This window comes from Notamacropus eugenii, chromosome 2, assembly GCF_028372415.1.
Source record: "Notamacropus eugenii isolate mMacEug1 chromosome 2, mMacEug1.pri_v2, whole genome shotgun sequence".
Lineage (NCBI taxonomy): Eukaryota > Metazoa > Chordata > Mammalia > Diprotodontia > Macropodidae > Notamacropus > Notamacropus eugenii.
The window spans coordinates 389,874,958-389,902,634 of record NC_092873.1 but is presented as its reverse complement, the minus strand read 5'-3'; the positions used below and the strand labels follow the sequence as shown (position 1 = coordinate 389,902,634).

General features: G+C 39.2%; 1 protein-coding gene across 7 annotated transcripts in view; it reads right to left on the bottom strand.

Moving 5' to 3' along the window:
- Window positions 1–27,677, bottom strand: part of TSNAX (translin associated factor X) — a 65,846-nt gene that overhangs the window by 23,491 nt on the left and 14,678 nt on the right. Inside the window, exons 2-10 of one of the 7 annotated variants that reach the window (XM_072647482.1) lie at window positions 20,297–20,341; window positions 16,941–17,087; window positions 13,422–13,490; window positions 11,886–11,972; window positions 11,643–11,711; window positions 10,289–11,160; window positions 9,797–9,901; window positions 2,764–2,878; window positions 990–1,120 (exon numbers count right to left, since the gene is read on the bottom strand). In XM_072647482.1, the coding sequence (XP_072503583.1) occupies window positions 990–1,120; window positions 2,764–2,878; window positions 9,797–9,901; window positions 10,289–10,322 (385 nt within the window). In that variant the 5' untranslated portion in view covers window positions 10,323–11,160; window positions 11,643–11,711; window positions 11,886–11,972; ... (1 more) ...; window positions 16,941–17,087; window positions 20,297–20,341. Of the gene's footprint in view, window positions 1–989; window positions 1,121–2,763; window positions 2,879–9,796; window positions 9,902–10,288; window positions 11,161–11,642; window positions 11,712–11,885; window positions 11,973–13,421; window positions 13,491–14,029; window positions 14,048–16,940; window positions 17,088–20,296; window positions 20,342–27,677 lie in introns of those variants that run through there. The other 6 variants (XM_072647481.1, XM_072647487.1, XM_072647486.1 and 3 more) reach the window with 6 other exon arrangements.

The following is a 27,677-nucleotide window of genomic DNA, read 5'->3' as shown; positions in this document are numbered from 1 at the left end:
AAACGTTACTTCCTCTGAATTCTTGGCCTTTAGAAAAAGGAAGAACCATGACAAAGCACAAAAAATGTTGGAAAAAAAAGACTTATTTCAAGTATCTAATTATTAGTTTGTTTATTTAACAATCCCCTGGGACAATCTGTAATCTGCACTGATAAGAAATGTGTATTATAGAAAACAGGACTAACTTTTTGTTGTTGTTCAATTATTAGTGCTATACTCAATGTTTGAGCTCAAACAAGCATCCCTTGGGGAAATGCTCTGCGTGCCATTAGCACTATTCTTAATGAGGAAAAGCACAGAAGTCCTTTAGTTCAATGCCAGAATTGTTTTATCTTCAAGTCAAAAGAACAACTATTTGGAGTAACACCAAAACAAGCACTCAACAATTACAAGCAGCAAACTATTCATAAGCATCATACTGTCAGCATTGTTCTAATTTTAGATTTAACATTATAACATGCAAAAACTTGTCAGCAAAAATATTAACAGAAATTTTTAATTGGCTTATCATAAACTCATTCATATTATGAGTAAATGAAAAGTACTAAAAATTTTCTTAAAGTCAAATTCTAGGAGAGAAGAAGAGACCCTCAATTCCTTTCATCTGAAAAAAAGATGAAAATCAAGAAAAATGCTAAAGGCAGATTTTAATTCAACTTTAAAATAAAAATAAAAAGATGGTGTCAATTTCACTAACATGATTTTTAAACATTTCAATGGAACAATGCTTTTACCCTAGTTCAAAACATGTCCCTTCACATCATGTATGAAATGTCCTTTCTTCTCTTATCCTCTCTTTTTTCTTTTGGTCTATTAGCTCACGTACTCATTTCTAGTTTCCTTTCATTTTACTTCACATGTGTACATATATACACATATGTGGGTGCATGCATATGTACCTATACATATATACATCCATACATGTTCTTGTTTCTATATATCAAGAGTTTGTAGTTGGTTGATGAGCTATAATGCCTATTTAGTCTTACCTGGAGTAATAGCTCGGTGATACTGATACATATCTTCTCCCCAGAGCTCTTGGGCTACCTGCTTAATCTTCTGTCTGACAGCTTCCAGTTTACTTTCTGATTCATTCATTATTTCTTCCACATCAGGAGCACTGTAATTGTGAAAATGGAGCTTTCAGACAATTAGACAGCTCAACCAGTTTTTATTGCGTGTCCCTTATCCTAATGTACATTAGTATGTCTAATAATAATGATAACAATTCACACATTATGTAGTTATTTGCAAAGATATGAATATTAGATTTATAGTTAGTATTTTCCCCAAAACGCAGTGAGGCAGTTACTTCAGGTATGATAACTGCTATTTTATTGGAAACTGTGATTCCGGTGACAGAAGATAAGTGACTGAACCATAGTCAGAGCCAAGGCACGACCCTAGGTCTTATAACCCTAGGTCCAAAGTTCAGTAATATAAAATTATCTGTTTAAAAGAGATACATTTGAAATAATTCAGCTATAAGAGAATGCAGGAGAGTTGGCTCTGAAGGAAAAACTAGCTGTCCTGAACCTTCTTTTCATCACTTTTTGTTGTTTCAAAGCCTGCTTTTGGGGGCAATGTTTTTGGAAATGCAAGTTCTACTGTGAAACACAATGAATGAGAGTACCACACAGGGCATTTGGGGGTAACATTTTCAAGTGGCAGCTGAGAATAAAATCAGATCAACTCCCATCTATTCATGAATAACTACACTAATTTCTGTCTCTCAGGTCAAGTCAAGAATGAGAAAAGGAAACATGAAGAAAGTTGAAGTATTTTCCTTCCTTGTTCTAGAAGCACCTATACTACAATCAAGACAATATGGAAAAGATCGGCACAGTCCTTGAACAAGGATGACATATTCTACATTGTCCGTACTTTAAATATTTCCTTAATGCATGAGGTAAACAGGCAGAAACTTCTATTCTTAGATAGACCAGGAAATTCAAGCATAGGAGAATGAACTTACTCATTCAGCAAATATGGTCAATATCAAACTCTGAATAGAGTTAAGTCTGTAGAATCATCACAATATTATCTATACAAAACTAGAGAGCAAATATTCCAGAGACAAACTTATCCCTCAATATAAGCAACAATATATTTTAGAGCAGAAAGAGAAATCAATAAAATACGCTTTAAATACATCTAAAGGACAAAAATTTTAAATGTTTTATTTATTTATAAATGTTAATTAGAGAACCACATTAATACCAAAAAAATCTTTGTGAAAGAATCCTAAGTTTGAGATTACAAAGATACTCAGTGTGATACAATGCAATGGAGTCAGGCAACTTAGGTTTTAAGCCCAGTTCCAAAATCTACTAGCTTTTTTTTTTTTTCAGTTATCTGTAAAATATGTTGATACCTGCTAATTCCTTCTCAGAAATGTTAGGAAAGTCCCTTGTAAACCTCAAAGTGTTTGTTATTTTTGATGTTTAAAAGATAAACATTTATTCAACTCAGTGAACCTATACAATAGACCCTAGACATTTCATTATAACTATATTGTCCTTCTTCATAAGATCATTTTCTCTCTACGAAAGAGCTTATTAGAGCACAAAAAATGAAAATTTAGTTCATCTTTAAAATATTTTTCCTGGTGATACGTAGCAAAATTCCTTACAAAAATGTGTTTCATGAGGATTTCTTAAAATCTACATCATGTATCATAAAGCAAGTTCTAATTCATCAATATACAAAACACTAAAGAAAAATTACAATTCATGTCAGCAGAGAAATCAAAGATTGACTCACCTAGTAATCCTATGGAGAAGAAAAATTGTCCTTTTACTTTCAACAGTTATATCACGACTGAGTTTCACAAGTCTTTCATACTTGTCATGTCTAGTATCAAGTTCCTGTTGAAACACTGATAATACATATTATTATGGGCCACAAGAAGGTATATTCTAAACATATCAGCTTTCAAATTATAAAAATGTTTCAGAAATACAAATTAGTAGACAGTGCCTTTAAGGGTAACTACAGTTACTAGTCTTAGTAATAAATAGGAATTAAACTAAGTAATTACAAATTATAAAATATTTAAACACTCAATACTGTAAGAATTTGGCAAACTTGATACTAGTAATATAAAACATTTGGGCAAAGTAGCAAGAGGCAAAATAATAGGAACTTATACATATCTGTTTTTCTATACTTTATCTCATTTGATCCTCTAACAACCCTATAAGATAAGTGATTAAAAGTACTGTCTCATTTGGAAAGTCAAGCCATCTGAAGACAAATCTAGTGCTCTTTACACTTACTTTTACACAAAAGCAGCAATCATTATTGAGGGGTGGCATTAGTGAGCACACCTTTATTCGCAAATCAATTAATATATATTGAGTACCTACTGTGTATAAAATATCTGGCTGCAGGAATATCTAAAGCCAATAACACCAAAACCTTGACCTGATACTAACTAGACCTAATGGATCACAATAAGAGGTTATAATAAGGATTCAATTTCCTGGGCAAGTTCAAGGTTACCCTAAACTGAAAATCAAGGTTTACAATGTCTTGTGAACCTATCGATTTGTTGCACAAAACTGTACAAATGACTGACCCTGCCTTTCTTTTCCCCACATAAAAAGAATTCCAGTAGTAAGTTCATAAAACAGCATTTTACTGTTTTGCAAAGTGTTTTATATAGAATACTACATTTAGTCCTCAAAATGCTATAAGCAGGGAACATAAACAGCATTTTACAGATGAAGAAACTGAGGATCAGAGAATTTAAATCACTACTTCATCTGGATCTCAGCTCCCGTGAATTTAATTACCATTTCTATAAAGATAATTTTCAAATGTGCCTATCCTATCCCTATCTCTCTCCTGATCTCCAGTCTCACATCTTCAACTACCCTTCAGATATCTGGAAACTGGATGTTCAGTAGGCACCTTAAATTCAACATGTCCAAAACAGAACTCATTATCTTTCCCCCTAAATTCTTCTCCTTGCAACCTTTCCTATTACCAGAGGGAAACACAATTTTCTCACCTCCTCAGGCTCAAAATTTAGGAGCCACCGTCAACTCCTTGATGTTTTTCTCCCCACCATATCCAACTTGTTGCCAAGGCCTGCTAACTTCACTTTTGCAACACCTCTTGCATAAGCTCCTTCCTCTCCTCTGACCCTGCCACAACTCTAGTGCAGGTCCTCATCATCTCACAACTGGACCATTGCAATACTCTGCTGGTGAGTCTGTTGTCTCAATCAATCCATCCTTCAGCCACCAAAAGTTATTTTCCTAAAGCACAAGTCTGTCTACATTACCTCCCCCCTCAAATAAATTCCCTATCACTTTCAAAATCAATTATAAAATCCTTTGTTTAGCAATTGAAGACCTTCAAACCCTAGCCCCTTCCTCTCTTTCCAGGATTCCTACATCTTTCTCCCCACCATTTATACTTCAATCCAGTGACATCGGCCTCCTTGCTTTTTCATAAGCAAGACATCTCTCTCTAGACTCCAGGAATTTTGTTTTCTGGCTGGACTGCTTTCCCTCTTTATGTCCACCTACTAGCTTTCCCTGGCTTCCTTTAAGTCTAATTAAAATCCTACCTTCTACAGGAAGCCTTTCCCAATCCCTCTGAATTTCAATACCATCCATCTCTTAATGATTTCCTATTTACCCTGTATATAATTTGTTTGTACATATTTTCTTGTTGACTCCCCCATTAGATTATGAGCTCCTTGAAAGCAGGGATTGTCTTTTGTCTCTTTTTGAATGCACAGTGCTTAACGTAGTATTTGGAACATAATAAACTTAAAAAATGTTTATTAACTGATGACCTGATAAAGATCACATAGCTCATAAGTACAGAAGTGGAATTTGAACTTAGGACTTTTAATTCAAGATCTAGTACTCTTTCCCACCATACCAAGCCGTATTATGGTTTTTTTTAAAGGGATATTCAGTCTGACAAACATTTATTAGGTACCTTTATATAAATTAGATTACTTGCTATTACTTGAACTCCACATTCCACCAACGGCCTCCATGTCCTTGCACAGGCCTGGAATGCAGTCCTTAAAGCTCAGGCCTTATGCCACCTCCTATGGGAAGCTATGCCCAAACTATTATATTCTCTCTTCCCTCCTCAAATTATCATATATGTATTCTTTTACATATTATGTACCCTCCCTTCTGCCCTCATAGAATGTAAGTTCTTTCTGGGCATGGCCTATTTTCTACTTTATCTCTGCATCCCTAGGACCTTGCACATAACAGGCACTTAAATACGTGTCAGAACTGGATTAGAAAGAGAAAAGAACATCAAAAACTGTCAATAAAACATTTTTTAAAAGTGAGGAAATTCTTCAACACTTTGGGTTTCATCCCCCAAAGTTTCAGTGATACCTACAAGGTCAAATTTGTTTCCTTATGTTAAGGCCTCTAATTGTTCTCATCTGTTACCTAAATTTGGGTCATTTGTGTATAGATGTTTGAAGCCAGAGATTTTTCCCACTGGCCCCTTTCTTGGATTTTGTCTCTTTTGAACTTCTGAAGTGAAGAACACGTGGAGAACACTTATTTATCTTATGATGACTCATTTTTCCCTCACCCCTCTATCCAATTAGTTAACAGTTACTGCCATATATCTTCACAGCATCTCTTCCATCTGTCTGCTCTTCTCTATTCCTTAACATACAGGCAAATATAACCAGCATTCCTGCCTCCCAGCTATACTCTGTCCAATGCATCATATAAAAGCTGCCAGTCATCTTTCTAAATTACAAGTCTGACAACATCATCTTCTTTGTTTAATTACCTTCAGTAACTTCCTACTGCCTACCAAATAAAGTGCTTCCTGTTCTGGTTTTCAAAGCTTTTTATGATTTGAATACTGATTTCTCAGCCTATTATATAGACTTATGTTTCAGCCAGACTGAATTACTTGCTTTCCTCTGTTCTCTTTCTGCCTTCTCCCATCTTCCTGAGTTTGTCCCACTCCCCACTACTCTCAAATGAACTGCTCGCCATCTCTGCTAATATATAACACATAGGCACATAAGTAACCTGCAGTTTCTACGTACTCACTGATGTCATTCTTCCAAGATGATAACTCAGAGGGACTAAGGACTAGTTCAAGTATATGAAAGACTTAAGATATAGAAGAGAACTTAGATTTGTTCTATTTGGGCACCAAGGACAGAAGCAGAAGCAATGGGTAAAAGTGGGTTCCCTCTCCTTGGGTTGAACTGAACAGTCACTACAATCCATACCAAGTCTTAAATTCTGTGATTCTCTCTAGTCAAATTTCTCACAGCACTTTGGCTAAACCAATTCTTTGTACTTAACATACTTTGCTTGTATTATTATTTTTTGCTTCCTGCCCACCAGAATCTAACCTCCCTGAAGGCAAGGTCTATATCTTATTTCATGTTTATATCCCTGGCACATAGTACAGTAACCTGCATACAGTAGAATCTTAATAAACAAACTGAGTAGTCTAAGACTGAATCAAAGATGGAGAGCTGGAAGAGACCTAAGAGATCAATCTCTTTCCATTTCACAGAGAAAACTGAGACCAACAGAGGTTAAATGACTCATCTATGGACATATAGGTATTAAGTAGCAGAAATTAGAATAAATGAAAGTTTAAATATACACCTTTACTACAGGACTGCACCTTCGATTCCCAACAAAATGCATTAAAAATGCATTTTAAATGAAAAGTGAAACTTTTACATCAGTCAAACAGGAAGTGTCATCCATCTAAATCTGTCATACAACAAAATCACACCCTCCAGAAATTAGAAGACTTCAAAATAAGTATACTTTTTAAAAGCATTAAGACAAGGCAATCTAGATTATACTCCTTCAAGAGAAGATAGCTGGAGGAGACCCACTACTACCCTCCCAACACAACCTAAATTTTAATAATGACTCTGGGTTACATGTCTATTTTACAGAACTATCTAATACCTAAGAATATTCCTAGGACCTGAATTTTTCTCTTTGTCTTATGAGAAAGAAGGTTTGGGGGCAGGGGAGGAGAGAAAATTGAAGATTAAACACATCTACATTCGAGAAACTGGGACTGCTGCCAATAAATCTGTTTGGAAATTGGCAAGATAAGTGATGAACTTTATGCTGAAACACTCTCTAAGGATTATGAAGAGTACGTCTAAACCAAGGAAAGTCAGCAGACCAGTCCCCTGAACCTCAGAAGGAAGCAAAGATACCGTGGAATGGGAATGACACTACGCAGTGTTTGAGCTCGCTTACTAATACTATTCTGAACAAGTTCCATAAAAACTGCTTCTTGAAGTAGCTCTCTAACATCTCAACAGTGATGATGCTATATGCTATCTCACAGAGCAGTGGTATCAAACTCAAACAGAAATGCGGGTCGCTAATCCATACATAAGAGGCAACTAAATAGCTCAGTGCTATATCCACTGAGCCTGGAGTCAAGACCTGTGTTCAAATGCAGCCTCAGACACTTGCTAGCTGTGTGACCCTGGACAAGTCACTTAACTTCTGTTTGCCTTAATCCACTGGAGAAGGAAATAGTAAACCACTCTAGCCTCTTTGCCAAGAAAAGTCCAATGACTGAACAACCACAAATCTGTACATAAAGATGCCTTTGTTCTACATACTAAATTAGTTTTAAAATGTAATTTTATCTAGGTTTTATCGCATCTTTATTTTGTTAAATATTTGCAAATTACATTGTAATCTGGTTTGGGCAGCACTCAAGTGTCATGGGCTACATGTTAACACCTCTGCTGTAGAGGCAGAACTGACAACATTCATCCATGCAATCACTGAGGAACCTAGGATTAAGGAGATGTTTATTAAAGAGAGACAAGGGACTCTCAAAGAGCAGCCATTATATAGCCATAAAGTGAGACCCTATTTCTCAGAACTCCCCTCTAATTCTTGCTATCCCCTCCAGAGCTAGCTCTTGACATGGAGGTTAGTTGAGGAGAGGGCAGAGATTGTCTGTCTTTGTTATGCAATATTCTCATAACTTAGCAAAATGCATTGATCTAAATATAGATTATATTCTTTCCTTCAAGATCTGGTTTCTCTAATACTGAAGTGTGACCTATAATAGCATATTTCTAGATGAATGGCTTAAGCCTTGCAACTCTGTAGAACAGGAGGAAAAGCAGCACCAAGTTTTCTCAGTAGAATGCAAATACTTCAGAGGAATCTGGCCTAGATGCTCTTCAGCCAGTGCTGTAAACTGAAGCAGGGAGAGTCTTCTACTTGCACAATCTGAAATCCTACTTGCCTCTTTACCCAGAGCTCCTGAGAGAGGTCTCACTCAAACTGACTCTCATCCCTCCCATAAGTCCCTAATGACAGACCTCAGCACTGCAATATGGAAAACTTTCAATGAGGTCAGATGGAGAAAAGTAGCAACACAAATGTAAATACCTACTACTTCTTTTAATGGCATGTTTTCATGAGGTAAAAGACTTTAAATCATTAGAATTATAAATTATAGTGAAATTTTCATATTAAAGGAGACTTGAAAACGACTGATCCAGTACAAGTCCCTTCACATTGGTTCACCAGTGGCAGCATGGCACAAAAACCCAGCACTTGGGAGTAAGACCTGGCTCTTTACTGTCTACCTGCTGAATGGCCTTGTATTCCCAGCCTGTCTCATCCTCTTTAAGCAATGTGGCATGGCATAGTGAATAGAGTACTTATCTAGGAGCTAGTAAGACCTGTGTTTAAATCTTCCTTTTGAATCTCTTTAGCTATATGACCAAAAAAAGTCAATTAATACATGCCTCAATTTCCTCCTCTAAACAGAAAGCATTCTGTAAAAATTAAAGAATTAGATAAGCAAAATGTATCATCTAAAAGAGGGGAATGTGTCATTTCTAATTGTTAGAAATGTCAGCTATTATTTTTACCAGCACTGGTACTCATAGCAAGGCAGAGCTCCCATGATGTACAGATAGCCAAAATCTATCCTATAAAAAATATTACTTTCTCTCGAAAGTGAGTTTCTGAAATTCAATCATTGTTGCAACTGCTACAGATTTCAAAGAAGAAACTAGGAGTAATTTAAGCAGAGTTAATGACCTTCCAACTTTTTAGTACTACTTTCTGAAATCCACAGACCATCTAACCCTGGTGATGGATATTTTATTTCAACAGTATTTTCACACAAAAGGTAGAGCAGTGTGATTAAGTTCTCACCAGAATTAATTCCAAGGTAAGAGCAAGTTATCTTTATTGAGAAAAATTCTCCTTTATTTCTTTATACTGATATGGCAACCCATACACGTTTACTGACCCTCTACTGCAAGCCAGACATTAATAGTAGCTGAAACTATTGCAGTTCCCAGAGGGCAAGAACATTCTAGCAGGAGTCGGTCCATAATCACGAAGCACTTAATATGTTTTAAGGTAATTCCTGGCAATCTATCTTTCCCCAACTCATGAGGCTTGGAGTTGTAAGACAAAAATCAATCAGTTCAGGTGCTCAAGGAGAAGAACACATGGAAACAACGAAAGGCAACTTCAACAAGCATTTATTTTACATAACACCGTGGATCTCCCACACAAAAACCCCAACTGGTTATCTTAGCTAGAAGTACCAGAGAGACACAGCCACTTCTCTCCAAGGTGAGTTACACAACTCGAAACCCTAGACGTCACCCTGCCCCCGGCCCTCGCTTCTCCGCCTGGTTACTTTACCGAGGTGAGGTGCGAGGGGCGGCCACGGGGGGCGGCCACTGGGGGGGGGGGCGGCACGAGGGGCGGCTGGGCGGACCACGTGCACGGACGGACGGAGGAGTACTTACGTTTGAAGGCCACCATCACAGCGGAGGACGAGTTGACGTCTTTCCCTTCCCTCCTCTGCCCATGTGGGAAATTGTCATGCTTGCGTTTCCTGAACCCTCCTGACCCTACGCGGAGAAGGTAAAAATTAGGAGACGCTGCCGCCCTGCCGCCCCCAAGCATGGGCAGGAGACCGGAGGAAGCCTTTCTCGCCGTCATTCCACGCCGCCCCCAACACCTGGGCAGGTGGCCGGGCCTCTGCCCCCGCGGCCCCTCACCCAGGAAGGGCCCCGAGGGGGGCCGCGGGAGGCGGGGAGGCTTGGCGCCCCCTGGACCTCGTTCCCGGCCTCCACGCCCCAGCCCCGGGATGGAGGGACGGGGCATCCAAGGGAGAGGGGGATGGAGGGGAGGGGCGTCACGCTCCGGCGGGGGCCGAGGGGTGGGGGGCATCAAACCAGGGGTGGGCCGAGGCCCTCGCCCTCCCTCAGACCCAGACACAAATACAAACAACACGCCTCGGCCGTGGCCTCCACCTTCTTTGTTGCTCATGTCGCCTCCCGCCGCGGGTCTGCACGGAGTGGGGGAGGGGCCCTGCTTCCGCGAGGGAGGCGGAGTGGGGGAGCGCGCGGAATTACACGTGCACACTACTGGCTCGCGCCACACCGTAGGTCGCGAGTTCAGCGCGTTCCCGGGTGGAGTGGGACGTGAGCCGACGAGGCGTGGTGGAGGAGGGGCCCGAAGTCAGGCCTCCTTCCCCGGACGGCCTACAGCGCGCAGGCGCCAAGGGGGACCATTCCGGTTCTGGCGCCCTCCTCTCCTCCCACTTCCGGTTTTACACCCCTACCCTTTGCTTCTGCATGGACCTGACACCTGATTTGTAGAGTTCTTGCGCAGTCGCGGTCCGTTTTCGGTTCTGTCCGCAAGAGTAGGGCTATTTTCTGCCCTTTCCGACTTTTCAGTCCATTAAATAAACGAATGCACTGGGAAGAAGGGGAAGAACTACAATGAGAAGGGAGGGGCGGCAATGAAGGCGGTTTTCCCTCAGGCACTCTTGAAGCCTTAGTACGGCTCTCTCACAGGGATCACCCCCTGCGTGCGTTGCATTGTGGGGGTTGTAGTTCGACTAGGGAAATCCTCTCCCGTCTTCTGATAGTGCTTATAGCTCAAGTCACTGCAGTGAACGAGACCCAGAAGTGGAAACTGGTTCGGAATGGTCCTAGGTGATTAATATGCTCCTTCCCTTCCCTCGGTGCTTGGTCCTGGGACTTTATAATCTGTCACTCCACGAGTATCTTTTAAATGTGCTCAGCACGGTCTAAAATGATGAGATTGCAAAGAAAAGAACTTTTTTTTAAAAAAAGGCTGCTGTTCTCAAGAATTTCGCATTCTAAAAGGAAAAAAACATAAATAAATAGATGCTTACAAACTATCTAGTGTAAAATTGAAAAATGATTTTAATTCTATTTTTAAGACTTAGTCAAGCTGGCATAGGTTTTCATTCTCCCACACAGTGTTAAGTCCGAAGTTCTTACCTTTATAATTTCACCCTTTTCCTACATTCAGAAACTTACCTAAAGGTCAAGCTTTTGTAAATACCTCCACCCTTTCCTGGCTATATGGCTCAATGGATAAAGCCCTGGGCCAAAGTCAACAAGACCCAAGGGCAAATTCGACCACAGACACTTAACTTGCAGCGTGACCCTGGACAAGTCTCTTATCCAAAAGAAGTGGCCAACTCTTCTAGTACCTTGGTCAAGAAAACCGTAGGAGGTCATGAATGGTCAGACTTGCCTTAAAGACAATTCATTCAAAGACTGTTACTGTTCTGACTTGTTTTTTCAAAGAAGATCAACTGATATTGTGACTTACCTGTGAATTGGATTTAAGTGAGGCAGAGTTGCACAGTCATTAGTCTCTCTCTTCCTGAGTCATCAAAACCTAGTGACAGAACAAGTCAAGATGACTAGTGATGGCTCAATCATCTTTCATGTCTCACCATGCTTTAAACGCCTGCTTCAGCCACCTTTATGGATATTGGAACAAAATGTTCTTATCTGTCCATTCCATCTGATGGAAGTCATCATACTTGGGATTGACAATCCCCTGACTTACCAATGGGTTTGAGGTCTGTCAGTGACCCACAGCTTGGTTTAGCCTGTCTGCTGAGAAGGTTTTACTCCCTGATGTCATGGTCCTTTTCTAGAAGGAAGGACAAACCCCAACCTGTGAGTAGTCCCAGCTGGCCAGTTCCAATTGGGCAACTCAGCTCCCTCTCCTCTCCTCTCCCCTCCCCTCCCCTCCCCTCCCGTCCCTTCCTCTCCTCTCCTCTCCTCTCCTCTCCTCTCCTCTCCTCTCCTCTCCTCTCCTCTCCTCTCCTCTCCTCTCCTCTCCTCTTCTCTCCTCTCCTCTCCTCTCCTGTTGCCTCACTCAAAGGGAGAGCCTAAAAAGATCTTAGCTTAAAAGGGACAAGATACCCCACTGCATCCTGGACCATGTCCAGTCATCCTGATGAATATCTGTCCACCGGATCCAAATAGCTCCGGAGGACAGAATGAGGCTGCTGACTTAGCACAGTCCTGCCTCACTTAAATCCAATTCCCTGGCAAGTCATGGCATCATCTCCCTGATGTTATGATCCTCTTTGAGAACCGAAGGACAAACCAGGAGGGGTGTGGCCACTATACATAATACAGCTTCGTGGAGCTGCAGGTGAGAGTTGGGAGACAAGTGGATACCCAAAGTGGATAAGTAACTCTGAAAAGGGCTTCCTCACACCAGAGGTGCTAGTCCTCCCTGAACACCCCATACACCCCTGTTGCAGACTATACCCAAATCTGCAGACTAATCCTATCTCCTGAAAATTATTCCCAAAAATGGGGAGGAGCTGCAATGACTCCTAGCCCATCTCCTCACTAAAATATTTACCAATCAGGATTGTCTTACCTTTGCCAGTCCAAATGATGTACTGTCAGGTCAATCAGAAGGAAGACACATTTTAGGCTTAAAAGATCCTATCAGCTTTCACTCCCATATTTGGTCATTGAGAGAGGTCATTGACCCAATTTATTGATTACTACTAATAAACTGATCATGCTGGGACTATTTTACCTAAATTTTACCTAAATTTTCAACCTAACAATAGAGAGTAGATGACATTAATTTGCACCTGGAGCACTAGGAAAGCCCCAAAGAAGATGGGATTTGAACTGTTCTGAAGGAAGTCAAGGAAATTAAGAAGCACAAGAGACATCATTCTAGGTATGAGGGCAGCCAGTGCAAAGGTGTAAAGAAGGTGGAATGTCAAGATAGTCTTTTAAATTACTTAAGAAAACTATAGCAAAAGCACAGAAAGTAACCTGTGTTAGAATCAGATTTGGACCACTCGAGAAGATAGCGGGACATTTTTCTTGCGATGACTGCTGTAGTGTTCCTGAGCGCGTTCTCTCAACCTGCACTAAATTAGCCGGTTGAGTCCCAGAGGGTGACTGCTAGCACAGCCCTCAGGATTCTAAGAGTAATCCGAAGGAATTCTGACTCATGAGCCAATGTTTCATCTCACCCATAGAAAATGATCAATTCATATTAATTCATTTTTACAGAGGGATATTTACTGATAAGTTATAAAAAGGACCAAATACAACATCTTACCTCCTTTCTGCCCCCCTCCTCAAAAATTCCTGGGAGTTGTCCTCTATCTTCTGCATATCTGCTTGGCTTCTGGGAAGATTGGATTCAAAACTTGTAAGTTTTTAATTATTGAATTATTTACAAAATAAACTGTGGACAAAGGAATACAACTTTTCTTCCTTTTACTTCAGTTTTTAAAGCTAAGAAGAATCAGTCATACTACTTGATATTTATATAGTTTCTTACTTTTATAAAACTTCTACATGTTATTTCATTTATTGTATCCTACTACCTCCAGACAAAATGGCATCACACCTAGCCTTGTAAAGAAGAGCCTGTTTTTAAAAATTTTAAGAATATTACTCTGAGTCAAATTCTATCTGTCCTGTCCCATCTTGTCCCAAAACCTTAAACCTACTACACTCTGAAACTGGGACTCCAATGGGCCCCTGCCTAAGGGCTCCTCTGGACCCTCCTAGCTTTACAGTGATTATCAATAGTAACTGTTGCGGTTTCTCACCCAGCCTGAAGTCTTTCTTTTTCTTGACTCCATTAAAGAGACCATGCCCAGGCTACTTCTTAAACAGGCCTATTTGGTGAATGGGCGTTGCCTCACCCTAAGTGAATACCTGCAAAGACTTTGGCCTAAAGGGCCCAAGGTCTCCCATTGCATCCTGGGCCATCTCCAGTCATTCTGATGAATATCTGGTCACTGGATCCAGATGGCTCTGGAGAAGAAGTGAGACTGGTGACCTGCACAGCCCTCCCTCACTCAAAACAGTCAAGTGCAAGTCATGTCATCATTTCTCTGATGGCATGGTCTTCTTCTGGCAACGAAGGACAAACACAATCATGTAGATATATTATTAATTGATTACAGAGAAACTTTATACCGACTTCATTGTTTTATTTTGTTTGTACAAGGTAATAAAATGTAGTTCAGAATCAGTGTGTCATAGTGGATAGAAATTAGGTGTCAGAGTCAAGGAGACTGGGTTCAAGTCCAGTCTCACACATAAACACATCACCTTGAGCAAATCACTTAATCTCTCAGTACCCCAGGCATCTAACTTTCTCTGCCATTAAGTTACAGACATACTATATTGCATATCTTTATTGGTAGAAAGTTTCCTTATTGGGAGTTTTCTATATCAATGAACTCATAGGAATAAGCTTCCCTTCCAAACCACCCCCCTCCCCCCCAAAAAAACCCTAATATAAAATAGTTTATTATGTAGATAAAACTTTCTATCCAGGATTCCCATGAAAATCCTCTAATGCCCTATCCTGGCATAGAAGTGATTCTGACAATCTTTCAATACTCAACTTGAGCCTCCACCTTCCTCACCTAAAACTAAAAATAACAAATGAAAAGGACTGAGGCTTTTTCCTTGGGGCCATATCACCTCAGAGGAGAGAAATTCATAATGCCTTTTCCCCATTGGATGGTCTTTCATCAAAAATCAGGGGCAAAGGAATCACCAAATGAAACTTAAAAAGATGGCCACAGCTGATTCAGGTCTTTTTGAGGATATGACAGTTCTAACTATACAACCAGTTGGAAAAGTGATCTTCCCAATAATTTTGTGAGCCAATTATAGATTGTCCCCTTGTGTTCCACAATCCAGATCCTCCTAGAAACAAGTTCATCCTTCACCTAGAGAGGTTACATCAGCCAAACAAGCTACTGGGGTCCCGCTTCACATCATCACTCATGCCTGGAGAAATGGATGCTTGGGAGTTTCATGTGTTAGATGCCAACAAGCAGAGAATACTGCACTTGCTCTACATACATGGTCCCTATGGGTCAATCCTCCATTACACTAGAGTGTGGACTTTTTTTTAATATTTATTTTTTATATGTTAAGTCATGTAGTATATATTTTTATATGCATATATATGTATATGTATGTATGTATACATATATATGTGTGTGTGTATATATATGTATATATAATTTATCCCTTTAAGTAGATAATTAAACTGTGTCTTGAAAAATCTAGCCGAGTGCTAGGCATCAATTATTGGCTCAATCCGATTTCTTCCATGAAATTTCTGATATTTATACATTCTAAAAACTAGAGAATTTTCAGGCTGAAAGAGATTGCCTACTTACCTTTTAAAAAGCAATTTTACAAGATGTAAATCTTTCCAAAAGAACAGATTAAAAAAATTCTGTCCTTTAACTTTAATGGACCACTGCCAGATGGGCAGTGTGCTACAACATGCCCTGTTCTATACCTAGGATGAGGGAAATCCAAGGGACCTCTTAGGGTTTGCCACATTCTGCCCTTCAGCACTAGATCACATGGATGGAAGCAAGCTCCAAAGATTCTGGGACATTGACCAGAATGATGAACAGCAACTATGAAACACTCCCAATAGGCCAATTCCACTTCACTACATTTGGATCACAGATCTAAAACTGAAATAGACCTTAGAGGCCATTTGGTCCAGTCACTTCATTTTATAGATAAGGAAAGGTAAGTTAAGTGACTTACACAAAGTTACCCACATAATGTCAGAGGTAGGATTTAAGCCTAGGTCCTCTGTTTCCAGGTTTCTCTGTTCTTAGCACCAAGTTGCCCCCCACCCCCATCACATTATTACGGTGTGACAATAGGCAAATCATAACCCCTCTGCATTTCAGTTTCCTCATCTGTAAAGTGGTGATAATACAGTTATCTCTTCCACATATTGATTTTCCCTTTTGAGGTTTCTATATATTGAGAGGAATTTGAGGGGAGTTTTGTGGAAGCCACAGAAGAAATGCAAAGACCAGCAGATGACACAGAAAAAGTTTAGAAACCTATTTTATCTTTTGATACCATAATAATTTAGACTTCTCTGTTAAGAAGAGAGGGCCAAAAAATTTTATGCAGATTTTCCAGATCCCAGGAGCATAGTGCCCCTAATCCCCTTTTCTTTCCTTATGCTTCCACTGCCCCCTTTATGTTTATTCAACACCCCCCAATTGCACCCAAGGCTACTACCATTCCCCTGGATCATTCTAGAGCCCACCAGGGGATGGTATTGCCCACTTTGGGAAACTATGAAAGACAATTTGAAAAGACTCATGGTGGAAAATACTATCCACATCCAGAGAAAGAACTGATGGAGTCTGAATGCAGATCTAAGCATGTTATTTTCACTTTATCTTTTTCATTTTTTTTCCTTTTGGTCTGTTTCTTCTTTTACAACATGACTTATATGGAAATATGTTTTACATGATTGTACATGTATAATCCATTTAAAATTCTTGCCTTCAAGGGAGGGGGAAGAGGAAGGAATGAAAGAGAAAATTTAGAACTCTGGTTTTTTAAATAAATGCTAAAAATTGTCTTTACATGTAATTGGAAAAAGTAAAATACTATTTAAGGGGGAAAATAAAGAACTGTAGCTACAAAATATTTTACCTATGTTGCTCGGGTGAACTTTCCCCCACATATTCACACCACACACAACATCCCTGGGAAGAGTAGGCACAGACAGGGTATGATAGGAGTATGGCACACATCTAGGGAATATAAAGTTACTTACTATTCTGGTCTTGCTAGACCTGGAACTCCTTTCTCTCTTTGTAGAATCTTCATTCAGCTTCTTCCTAGGAGTAGCAGTTTTGCCTGATTTTCCAGCTGCTGGATGAAGTATATCCTCTACAAGTAAATCTGATGCCAGGCACCATAGCTGATAAGTAGAAGGAGAGAGAGAAATCCTTTCCTTCTCCATTTCTGTTCCTAAGTCTTGATTTTTTCCCTCTCTCCAGAGTTTACTTACTTAAAGCCCACAGGGGTGTAAGTAATCTGTTTGCTCAATCAATAGTGTTATTCCCTTTCACTCAGAAGAAGATAGTCACACTTCAGAAAGGGTCTGCTCAGTTCCCTATTTTAACACCCCCTTGTGATTACATTCTGGACTTTCTCCTACTTCAAAGAGCCCTGCTATAATCTTAAGAGAGTTGTCTGGGGCCTTAAGAGGCTATGGCTTGCTCATGGTCATATGTCTCCCTCACTCCACTCCTACTCTGAATTTCCCTTTTTCCCTTTAGTCCACCATCATCCTTCTAGTCACCCAGGTCTACAACCTTGGAGTCATCCTTGACTCCTCACCCTCTCTTACTTCCACATATCCATTCAGTTGCCAACATATCTGAAATCAGTCTACTCCTAGCCACTGGCCTGATGATGCAGGCCCTCATCACTTCTTATCTCTTCTACTGTAATAGCCTCCTAATGGGTCCCCCCTCTCCAATTCATCTTCCATACCTCTGCCAAAGTGATTTTTCCAAAACATGGGTCTAGCGATGTCACCCCAGTACACATAACCCTAGTGGCCCCCTATTTTCTCTAGGATAATATACAAACTCTTCAGTTTGGCATTTCAAGTACTTTATAATCTGGTTCCAGTCTACTTTTCAAGCCTCATTCCACAATTCTCTCTTTCATGCACTATATTCCACCCAAACTAACTTTTGTGTTCTTTACATAGGACACTTCATTTATCTCCATACCTTTGCTTTACTCTATGCATGGAATCACTCTTTTTACCTCTGTCTTCTAAAATCCTTAGTTTCCCTCGAAGCTCAGCTAAAGTACTGCCTTCTCCACAAAACCTTTCCCAATATCCCTACTGCTATATCGCCTTTCCCAAAAATGGTACATTGTATTTATTTTGTGAATATTTCTGTACATACATGTCTCACTCAAAAGAATGTTGACTCTCTGAGGGCCAGGACTGTGGCACTGGTTTTTTTGTATGTCCAGTGCAGCATGCTTTCTGGCACATAGAATGATCTTAACAAATGTTTGTTGATCAATTGCCCATGGTCTCTGTAACCCCAGCATACACAAGAGGGCTTGTAAACAGATCTAAGAACCTGTACACCAGCCCCTTCTGTGTATGATGGGGTTCTTGCTGATATAGCTTGCTGTACAGGTTCTTAGATCTCCTTCTCTAAAAGGAAAGCAACTTTTGAGGGGTCAACAATCTACTTTAATCAAGCATATATATGATTCACTTAGTTCAGGGGGAAAAGTCAGGACCCTGAACTTCAGAGAAAATAGAAACAGAGAAATAAAAGCAACAGACAGGGCTTCCAACTTCTGACCATAAGCAACGTATACATAGTTACCAGAGAGAGAAACACCACTATCTGGATTTTCAAAGGGAGAGGGGCTCCTTAGCACCCGCCCAGAGTCTCATCTGGCCAAACAAACACTTCCAATGTGTAAGTCCCAAAACAAAGCCTCACCTCAGAACATATATGCACTTTTCAGGGCCAGAGGTCATCACAACCCTTGAGAACCAGTACCTCATTAGAAATTAACGGAAGGTGTGGGCCTTCCTACAAAATAAATCTCTCCTAATCAAACTTCCCTTAATGGGCAGCCCCATTAATGGGTGGGGAAGATCTTTAACTCTCATTAGCATTACAGACACAGGACTAGTATATAACATAAGCAAAAGCTAAACCCACACCTTTCTGATTCTAAGGCTGGCCCTCTATCTACTATCCCATATTGCCTCTTTATTTGTCAGTCAGCCAATAAAAATATATTAAGAGCCTACTGAAACAGGCATCTTGCTAGGGATGCAAAAATTAGTAGACAGACAGACAGACAGATAGATAGATAGATAGATAGACAGAGAGATAAAGTAAAAGTCCCTCCCCATGAGGAGTTCACAAACTGGTGGGGGAAAACAACAAATAAAGAATGAGCTATGAACAGGATAAATAAGAAATAATCAACTGCGGGAAGGATTTGGATAGGTTTCCTGTAAAAGGTGGGATTTTAGGTGGGACTTGAAGGAAGCCAGGAGACACAAGTGAGAGGGGAGAGCATTCCATACGTGGGGGACAGGTGGATGAAATGCCCAGTCAGGATGTGGAGTACCTTAATTGAGGAACAGAAAGGAAACCAGGGTCCTGTGATCTCTGTTGGTTTTGTTATTGATGTGGCCAATTGAGTTGATAATTGTCCTAATATTGAACCAGTCCTGCATTCCTGGTATAAATCCCACCTGGTCATAGTGTATGATCTTTGTGATATATTGCTGTAATCACCTTGATAGTATTTTATTTAAAATTTTTGTACTGAAATTCATTAAATAAATTGGCCTGTTTTTGCTCTCCCTGGTTTAAGTCTCAGAATCATATTTGTATCATAAAAAGAATTTTGTAGGACTCCACCTATTTTTTCAAATAGTTTATATAGTACTGAGATTGTTTCTTAAATGTTTGGCAGAATTCACTTGTAAATCCATCTGATCCTGGGAATTTTTTCTTAGGGAGCTCATTGATGGTTTGTTCAATGCCTTGTTCTAAGATAGGGTTATTTAAGTATTCTATTTTCTCTTATGTTGATCTAGATAATTTATACTTTTGTAAATATTCATGTATTTCACTTAGATTGTCAGTTTTACTGGCATATAATTGGGCAGATAATTCCTAATAACTATCTGATTTCATCTTCATTGGTGATTCATTTACTCTTTCCTTTTTTGATACTGGTAATTTGGTTTTTTATGTTTTAAAAAAAAATAAAATTAACCAATGGTTTCTTTTATTGATTATTTTCATAAAACCAGCTCCTATTTTTATTTATTAGTTCATTTTTTAACTTTCAATTTTATTAATCTCTCCTATGATTTTCAGGATTTCTATTTTGATATTTAAGTGGGGATTTTTAACATGTTCCTTTTCCAGTTTATTTAGTTGCATACTCAATTTGTCAACCTGCTCTTTCTCTCTTTTATTGATATATGTGTATAGAGATATAAATTTTCCCCTAAATACTATTTTGGCTGCATCCCACAAATTTGGATGTGTTATCTAATTGTTGTGACTCTTTAATGAAATGATTGGTCATTTCTATCATTTGTTCTTTCACATTTACCTTTTAATGCTTCTCTTGAGTCTTGTATTTGAAGGTCAAATTTTCCTAAATTAAAAAAAAAAGACATTCGATGAATTGCCAGACTTTAAGGATTTGTTGCAAAAAGAACTGAAATCAATAGAAAATTTGACGTACAAGATGCAAGAGAAATATAAGGTAAACATCAGAGACTGATTACAAGGGACTCATTAAAGACAGAACATTTACTTTTTATATGAGGAAATGTAAATTATATGTCTAAGATTGTTATTAGTAATTGGGTAGTTCAAAAGAAAAACTGGGGTAGAACTAAGTATGATGCAATACTAAAAAGTAAAAGTAAAGAATAATTATCTTTTACAGTTGGTTAGTTGGTGTTTTCTTTCATTCTCAAAGAGGACCAAAATGACATCACTAGGATAAAGTCAAGTTTTGATGTGTCTAACTGTGGCTGATCAGACCAATACTAGCTTAGAATGCTCTACCACAGGTTGGGCACAGATAGTCCATGTGAATATTTGGGGTGGATACTCTAAATTTGCACATCCTACGTTTCCTTTGAGCTGTTTCAATTCTGCTTTGCCCAAAGAGCACAGCACCTTTTCTGACGTGGGCACATTATGCTGAGCAGTCCTGTGCCAGTGTCTCCCATGTCACACAATCAAATTCCAAAGTTCTTGAGAGAGATGTTGAGAGTGTCCTTATATTGCCTCTTTTGACCACCATATGATCATCTGTCCCATGCAAGTTCTCCATAAAATAGTCTTTTTGTCAAGCATACAGTCTGCATTTGAACAACATGGACAGCTCAGAGTTGAGCTCTCTGAAGCATAGTTTGAATGCTTGGCAGTTTAATCTGAGCAAGGACCTCAGTGTCTGGTAACTTATCCTGCTAGGTGATCTTCAGAATCTTTCTAAGAATTCAAACTGAAGTGATTCAGTTTCTTGGCATGGCTCTGGTAGACTGTCCATGTTTCAAAGGCATACAACAATGAAGTTAGCACAACAGCTCTGTAGACCTTCAGTTTGGTAGTCAGTCTAATACCTCTTCTCTCCCAAACTTTTCTTCTGAGCCTCCCAAACACTGAGCTAGCTATGGCCATGTGTGCATCAACCTCATCATCAATGTGTACATCCCTGGAAAATACACTACCAAGGTAAGTGAACTTATCCACAGCATTCAGAACTTCTCCATTTGTTGTAACTGATGGTTCCATGAATGGATGATGTGGTAGTGGCTGATTGAGCACCTGTGTTTTCTTAGTGTTAATTGTTAGGCCAAAATTAGCACAGGTAGTAGAGAATTGATCCATGCTTCGTGGCACCTCAGTTTCAGAGGCTGCATTGAGGTCACAATCATCCGCAAACAGAAAATCATACACCAATACTCCTTCCACTTTGGTCTTGGCTTATAGCCTTTTCAAATAAGAGAACTTACCATCATTATAGTAGCTGACCTTCATGCCGTGTTCATTCTTATTGAAAGCATTTGACAACATGACTGAAAACATCATGCTAAAAAGTATGGGAGCAAGCACACAGCCCTGTTTCATTCCATTGGTGACTGGGAAGGCACAAGAGCATTGTCCATTATTCAGAAGCCAGGTAAACATGCTATCATGAAACTGACGTACAATACTGACAAACTTCTCTGGGTAGCCAAATTTTGACATAATTTTCCATAAGGCCTTACAATTGACAATATCAAAGACCTTGGTCAGATCTACAAACGTTGTGTAGAGACCTCTGTTCTGCTCCTGGTATTTCTCCTGGAGTTGATGGACAGCAAACACCATATTGACTGTTCCTCAGCCCTTTCTGAAGTCACACTGGCTCTCAGGTAGATGACCAACTTCCAAGTGAAGGATCAACCTATTAAGAACTCTGGAAAGAATCTTGACAGAGATGACTAGGAGAGAGACCCCCCGCTGTGATTGTCGTAGGACAATCTATTTCTTTTACCTTTTACAGATGAACAATGGAGGCATCCTTGAACTCCTGGGGGATAACCTCCTCTTGCCATATAACTTGGAAATTTTCAGTCAGCTTTTGTATGAGCAGTGGACCCTACCTTGTAAATGTCAGCTGGAATAGAATCAGCACCAGGTGCTTTGCCACATAAAAGGAGCCTAATGGCCCTCAAAACCTCTTCTTCAGTTGAAAGTTCAGCTAATAAAGGATTGACTTCAACCTGAGGTAAACAGTCATTGATTGATGATGGTCTGTTGAGAACACTATGAAAGTTCAGCCCATCACTCTAGAATCACGTCCTTTTTAATAATCAATATGGCTCCATCAGCACTAAGTAGTTGTGATACACTATAGGTTTTTGGTTCATAAATAGCCTTCAAGGAATCATAAAGGCTTTGGATTGTTACTATCAGCACAAAACTGAGTTTCATCTGCCTTCTTACTGAGCCAGAAATCCTGCATCTCTCTAAACTTTGTTTGTACTTTACTTTTGATGGAATTAAATGCTACCTTCTTAGAGATGGATGAACTATCTTGCTGATAAATCCTGTGGAATGCTCATTTTTCATTTGGCAGCTTCTGAATTTCCCCATCATTTTCATCTAATCAGTCTTGGTGTTTTGACCCAGATGAGCAAATGCACTGCTATGCACCAAATCTCTGAAAGCTGACCACTCCTTTTCTCTCCACTGTTACCAACTGTGTGCTGGCTCAACTTTCCCTCCAAGTTAGCAACAAACTGTTCATACTCAGAGAAGAACTCTAATTTGTTAACATTACTTCTTCTGGTAGTCATTGTGCCTTGGAAGGTGCCACTTTTAATGAATAAGAATATTTAGCTTGGAAAGGATAAGTCTATGATCAGTCCAGCACTCTGCACCACACATTGCCTTCATCACTCTCACATCTTGTCTGTCCCTTCTCTTTATAATCACATAGTCTGTTAGATGCCAGTGTTTGCTGCGAGGGTGCATCCATGAAGTTTTATTGCTTTTAGGTAAATGGAAGGCAGTGTTGGTGATGAGGTGATGCAATGCACAAGTCTTTAGCAGTAAATGACCATTGCTGTTGTTGTTTCCAATTCCTTTCCTCCCTAGGACTTCCTGCCACGTCTGGTAGTCTGAGCCTGCTCTAGCATTAAAGTCACTCAGAATTATAAACCAGTCTTCTTTTGGCACATTGATGATAAGTGTCTCCAAGTCTTCATAAAATTTTTCTTTGATCTCATTAGAGTTCATCATGGTGGGAGCATAGGCACTGATGATGGTGGCATGATGTTTTCCTGCAGGTGGCAATCACCTTGACAGGAGCCTGCCATTCACTCCTTTTGGCAGGCATACCAGTTTGTTGATTATATTAGTTCTGATTGCAAAATCTACACCAGCTTAACAGTGCTCCCCTTCACTGCAGCCACTCCAGAAAAAATGTGTATCCAGGTCCAACTTCAGTAAGCTGGCCTTCATTTGCCAGCCTTGTTTCACTCAGGGCTGCTATTTAGATGTGATACCTGTTGAGTTCTCTTGCAAGGAGAGCAGTTTGTCTTTCAGGTCTACTGGATTTTATGTTGTCTATAAATCTGTGCATGTTCCGTGTGCCAATGGTGAATGGAGTCATCTTTGCAGATGTTTTTGTATATATGTTTTTTGTGTTTCAACCAAAGAGTAGAATTCCCCTCCTGCCCTGGTAATGAGGCCAAGGTTGGGTAAACAGACAATTTTTAGGGCCCGTTTTCTAGCCCCCTTCCTCATACTAGAAGGTGAGCAGTATGATCCTTAAAGGGCTGCTTAGACACCTAGGGGTCTGCCAAGTCCCGCTTTTGCTTCCAGTGAGAAATGACCCTATGGCCTGGGCCGTCTGTGTGCAGGGTTGTGAAGAGTACAGCTCCCAGTGTATCCATACCTACTGCTTCATCACTTGTCTGTTGCCACAGGACTTTGAGATAGGTATAATAGTAAAATGGTATGGGTGAGGTCTTTTGATTCATGCTTAAATGGGATTTAAGTGAGGCAGAGTTGCATGAAGTCATCAGCCTCACTCTCTCATCCAGAGTCATCATAGTCCAGTGGCAGGACAGAGTCAAGACGACTGGCAACAGCTCAGGATGCAGTGGATGATCTTGGCATCTTCAATGTCTAACCAAGCTCTAATTGCACCACATTGCCTGCATCAGTTGCCTTCATGGCCTCTGAAACAAATTATTCTCATCTGCCCATTCCACCTAATTACTATTTACTAATTAGAAGGAACTCAATAAGGATAGACTGTTTACTTTTTATGTGAGAAAATGTAAATCATATGTCTAAGATTGTTTTTAGTAATCGAGTAGTTCAAAAGAAAGACTGGGGTAGAGCTGAGTATGATGCAATACTAAAATGTAAAAAGTAAAGAGTAATTATCTTATACAAATGAGATGCTAAAGGAAGAATGACACATTAGATGGAGCAGGAGGGCTGGCAGTTCTGGAACCCCACACTCATCAGAAATGGGTTGAAGAGGGAACAATACAGACAGGGCATAAAAGTCTTCCAAATTCAGAAAGAAAGAAAAGACTGAGAGCATAGGGAAGGACAAGAGGATATGGAAGGCATTTCAGGGTCTGGGGGAGAAGGCAAGGGAGGGATCTTTGGTAGGGAATAGTTTAAGTAACAGGAAGGCAAGGTAGTGGGTAGAAGTAAAGTAGAGGAGTCAGGAGGGATAGGAAATAAGAGAAACACACAGACATAAACACAAACAAAAACACAAACATTAAATAAAGATCAGGAGTAGAATTTATTAGGGAAAAAAGTAGGAGTAATAATCATGTTCTCAGACAAAGTCAAAGCTAAAAGAGATTTAATCAAAAGAGAAAATATGGAAACTACACCATATGGCAGCCATATTAATCAATATTGTTTTAGACTATTAAAATAACTAGACAGTATAAGGTTGGAATATTGCTATGGTATAGGAAATGATGAGTTAGGGAACTTAGAAGAACGTGGAAAGGCTTAAACCTATGAAAGAAGACATTACCCATCCTCAGAGAAACAGAGGATGAACAAGTATCATACAGTCTTACATAGATGCATATAAATGTATATGTCTATATATGAGTATGATTATAGATATCTAAGAATACGTATATAAATATAAATGTATGTGTCTATATATGAGTATGATTATAGATATCTAAGAATATGTGTATGTATGTATATATATGTAAATATGTTTGTGTGTATATATACATATACATACACACACAAATAAAAATATATCTGTGTTTAATTGTAGCCTTCTAGGAAGGGGAGGGGGAAAAAGGGGGTAAAAAAGAACAAAGTAAAAAGTGCACATCAGAGAACAAAAGAAAACTTACAAGGAAACAAAGAAAAGCTGTACAGCTCACACCACAATGTGTAGTATTTATTTTATGAGCTTTCTTGAAAGGGAAATTTATTGCTGTATATTTTCAATCCTCTATTACATTCTGCTATATACATAGGAAGGCTTTTTTTTCTTTTCTTATTTTGTATTTAAGTTTATATGTTTCTTTTTCTTTTCTTATTGTTTTAGTATAAGCTAATTTTTCAAAAAAGAAAAAAGTCAAATTTTCTATTCAGCTCTGGTCTTTTCATTAGCAATTCTTGAACATCCTCTATTTCATTAAATATCCATTTTTCCTCTAAAGGATTATAATCAATTTTGGGGGGTAGGTTATTCTTTTTTGTAATCTCAGCTTTTTTGCTTTCCAAAATATCACACTCCAAGCCTTCTTCACCTTTAACATAGTAGCTGCTAAATATTATGTGGTCCTGACTGTGGCTCCATGATATTTGAATGGTTTCTTTCTGGATGCTTGAAGTATTTTCTTTTTTATCTTGGAGCTCTGGAATTTGGCTGTAATATTCCTGGGAGTTTTCATTTTGAGATCTCTTTCAGGTAGCAAATGGTGGATTCTTTCCATTTTTATTTTATTCTCTGGCTCCAGGATATTGGAATAGTTTCTTAAAATATGATGTTTAGGCTCTTTCTTTGATCATGACTTTCAATAATTTTTAAATGATCTCTCAATCTATTTTCCAGGTGAATTGTTTTTCTAATGAGGTCTCTCACAGTTTCTTATATTGTTTCATTCCTTGGACTTTATTTTATTGTTTCTTGATGTCTCATGGAGTCATTAGCTTCCACTTGCCAAATACTAATTTTTAAGAAATTATTTTCTTCAGTGAGCCTTTGTACCTCTTTTTTCACTTGGCCAATTCAGTTTTTTAAGGTGTTATTTTCTTTAGTACTTTTTGTACTTCTTTTATCAAACTGTTAATTGTCTTTTCATAATTTTCTTCCTTCACTCTCATTTCTTTGCCTAATTTTTCATCTCCTACTCTTCTTTGATTTTGGAAATAATTTTTTAGCTCTCCCAGGAATTCTTGTTGGTAATGTATCAAATTTACATCTTTTCTTTGAGGCTTTGTATGTAGCTGTTTTGATTTCATTGTTTTCTTATTACTTTATGTCTTGATCTTCCCTGTCACCATAGTAGATTTTTATGGTCAGGTTCTTTTTTTGTTGTTTGCTCACTTTCCATACCTTTTTCTTGATTTTGAACTTTATGTTTAAGTTGATCTCCATTCCTGGCACAGAGTTGGGGGGAAGCACTGTTCCAAGCTTCAAGCTTTTTTCTCACTGTTCTTTTTAGAGCTAGTTCTATGGGTTTGGAAGTTTTTTGGTGCCTCCAAGGTGTTGTGATCTGGGGAGAGATGTGATCACTGCTTTCCTGTTCTGCACTCAGGTCCTTACCCAGGAAGTGTCCCTGATCCCTTGAGATTATAATTAATACTGCTCCTTGGGAGCTCTGCTCCCTCTTGACTGAAACTGCTCTTCTCTGCCCTTGAACTTTGACCCAGAAGAGGGTATAGGTAAAGGAGCTGCCAAACAGCATCTGGTTCTGCATCCAGTGCTGCACAGAAGTCCTCTGTAATCTCTTTGTCACTGTTTGCTAGGTCCCCTTACAATCTCTTGTTTGAGAGCTCCTAAAGCTCCTGCTGCTTCTGTTGCCACCACCTAGTCCCACCGCTAGTGTTTCATTCACATGGGTTCTAGGCCATCCTCCACCCCCACATCACGACATACTTCTCTTTCTAACTTCCTTACTTATCTTGAGCTAAAATAACGTCTCACTCTGACTTTTTGTTAGCTTTGACACAGAATTTGATTTGAGGCATAATTTTAAAGTTGTTTAGAGAGGAATATTGGAAAAACTTGGCTGACTGCTTCCTCTACTCTCCCATCTAGGCTCCACACCCAGAAACCAGAGAGTTTTTTATTATTGCTGACTTTCACAGTGTATGCCTATCCCTTTTAACAACCAGAAAATTTCTACAATGTAAAGTTGAATAGTCAGTCAATTATACTGTTTTGCTTAGCTGTTTTCAGAAATTATAGGAGGATCAATTGT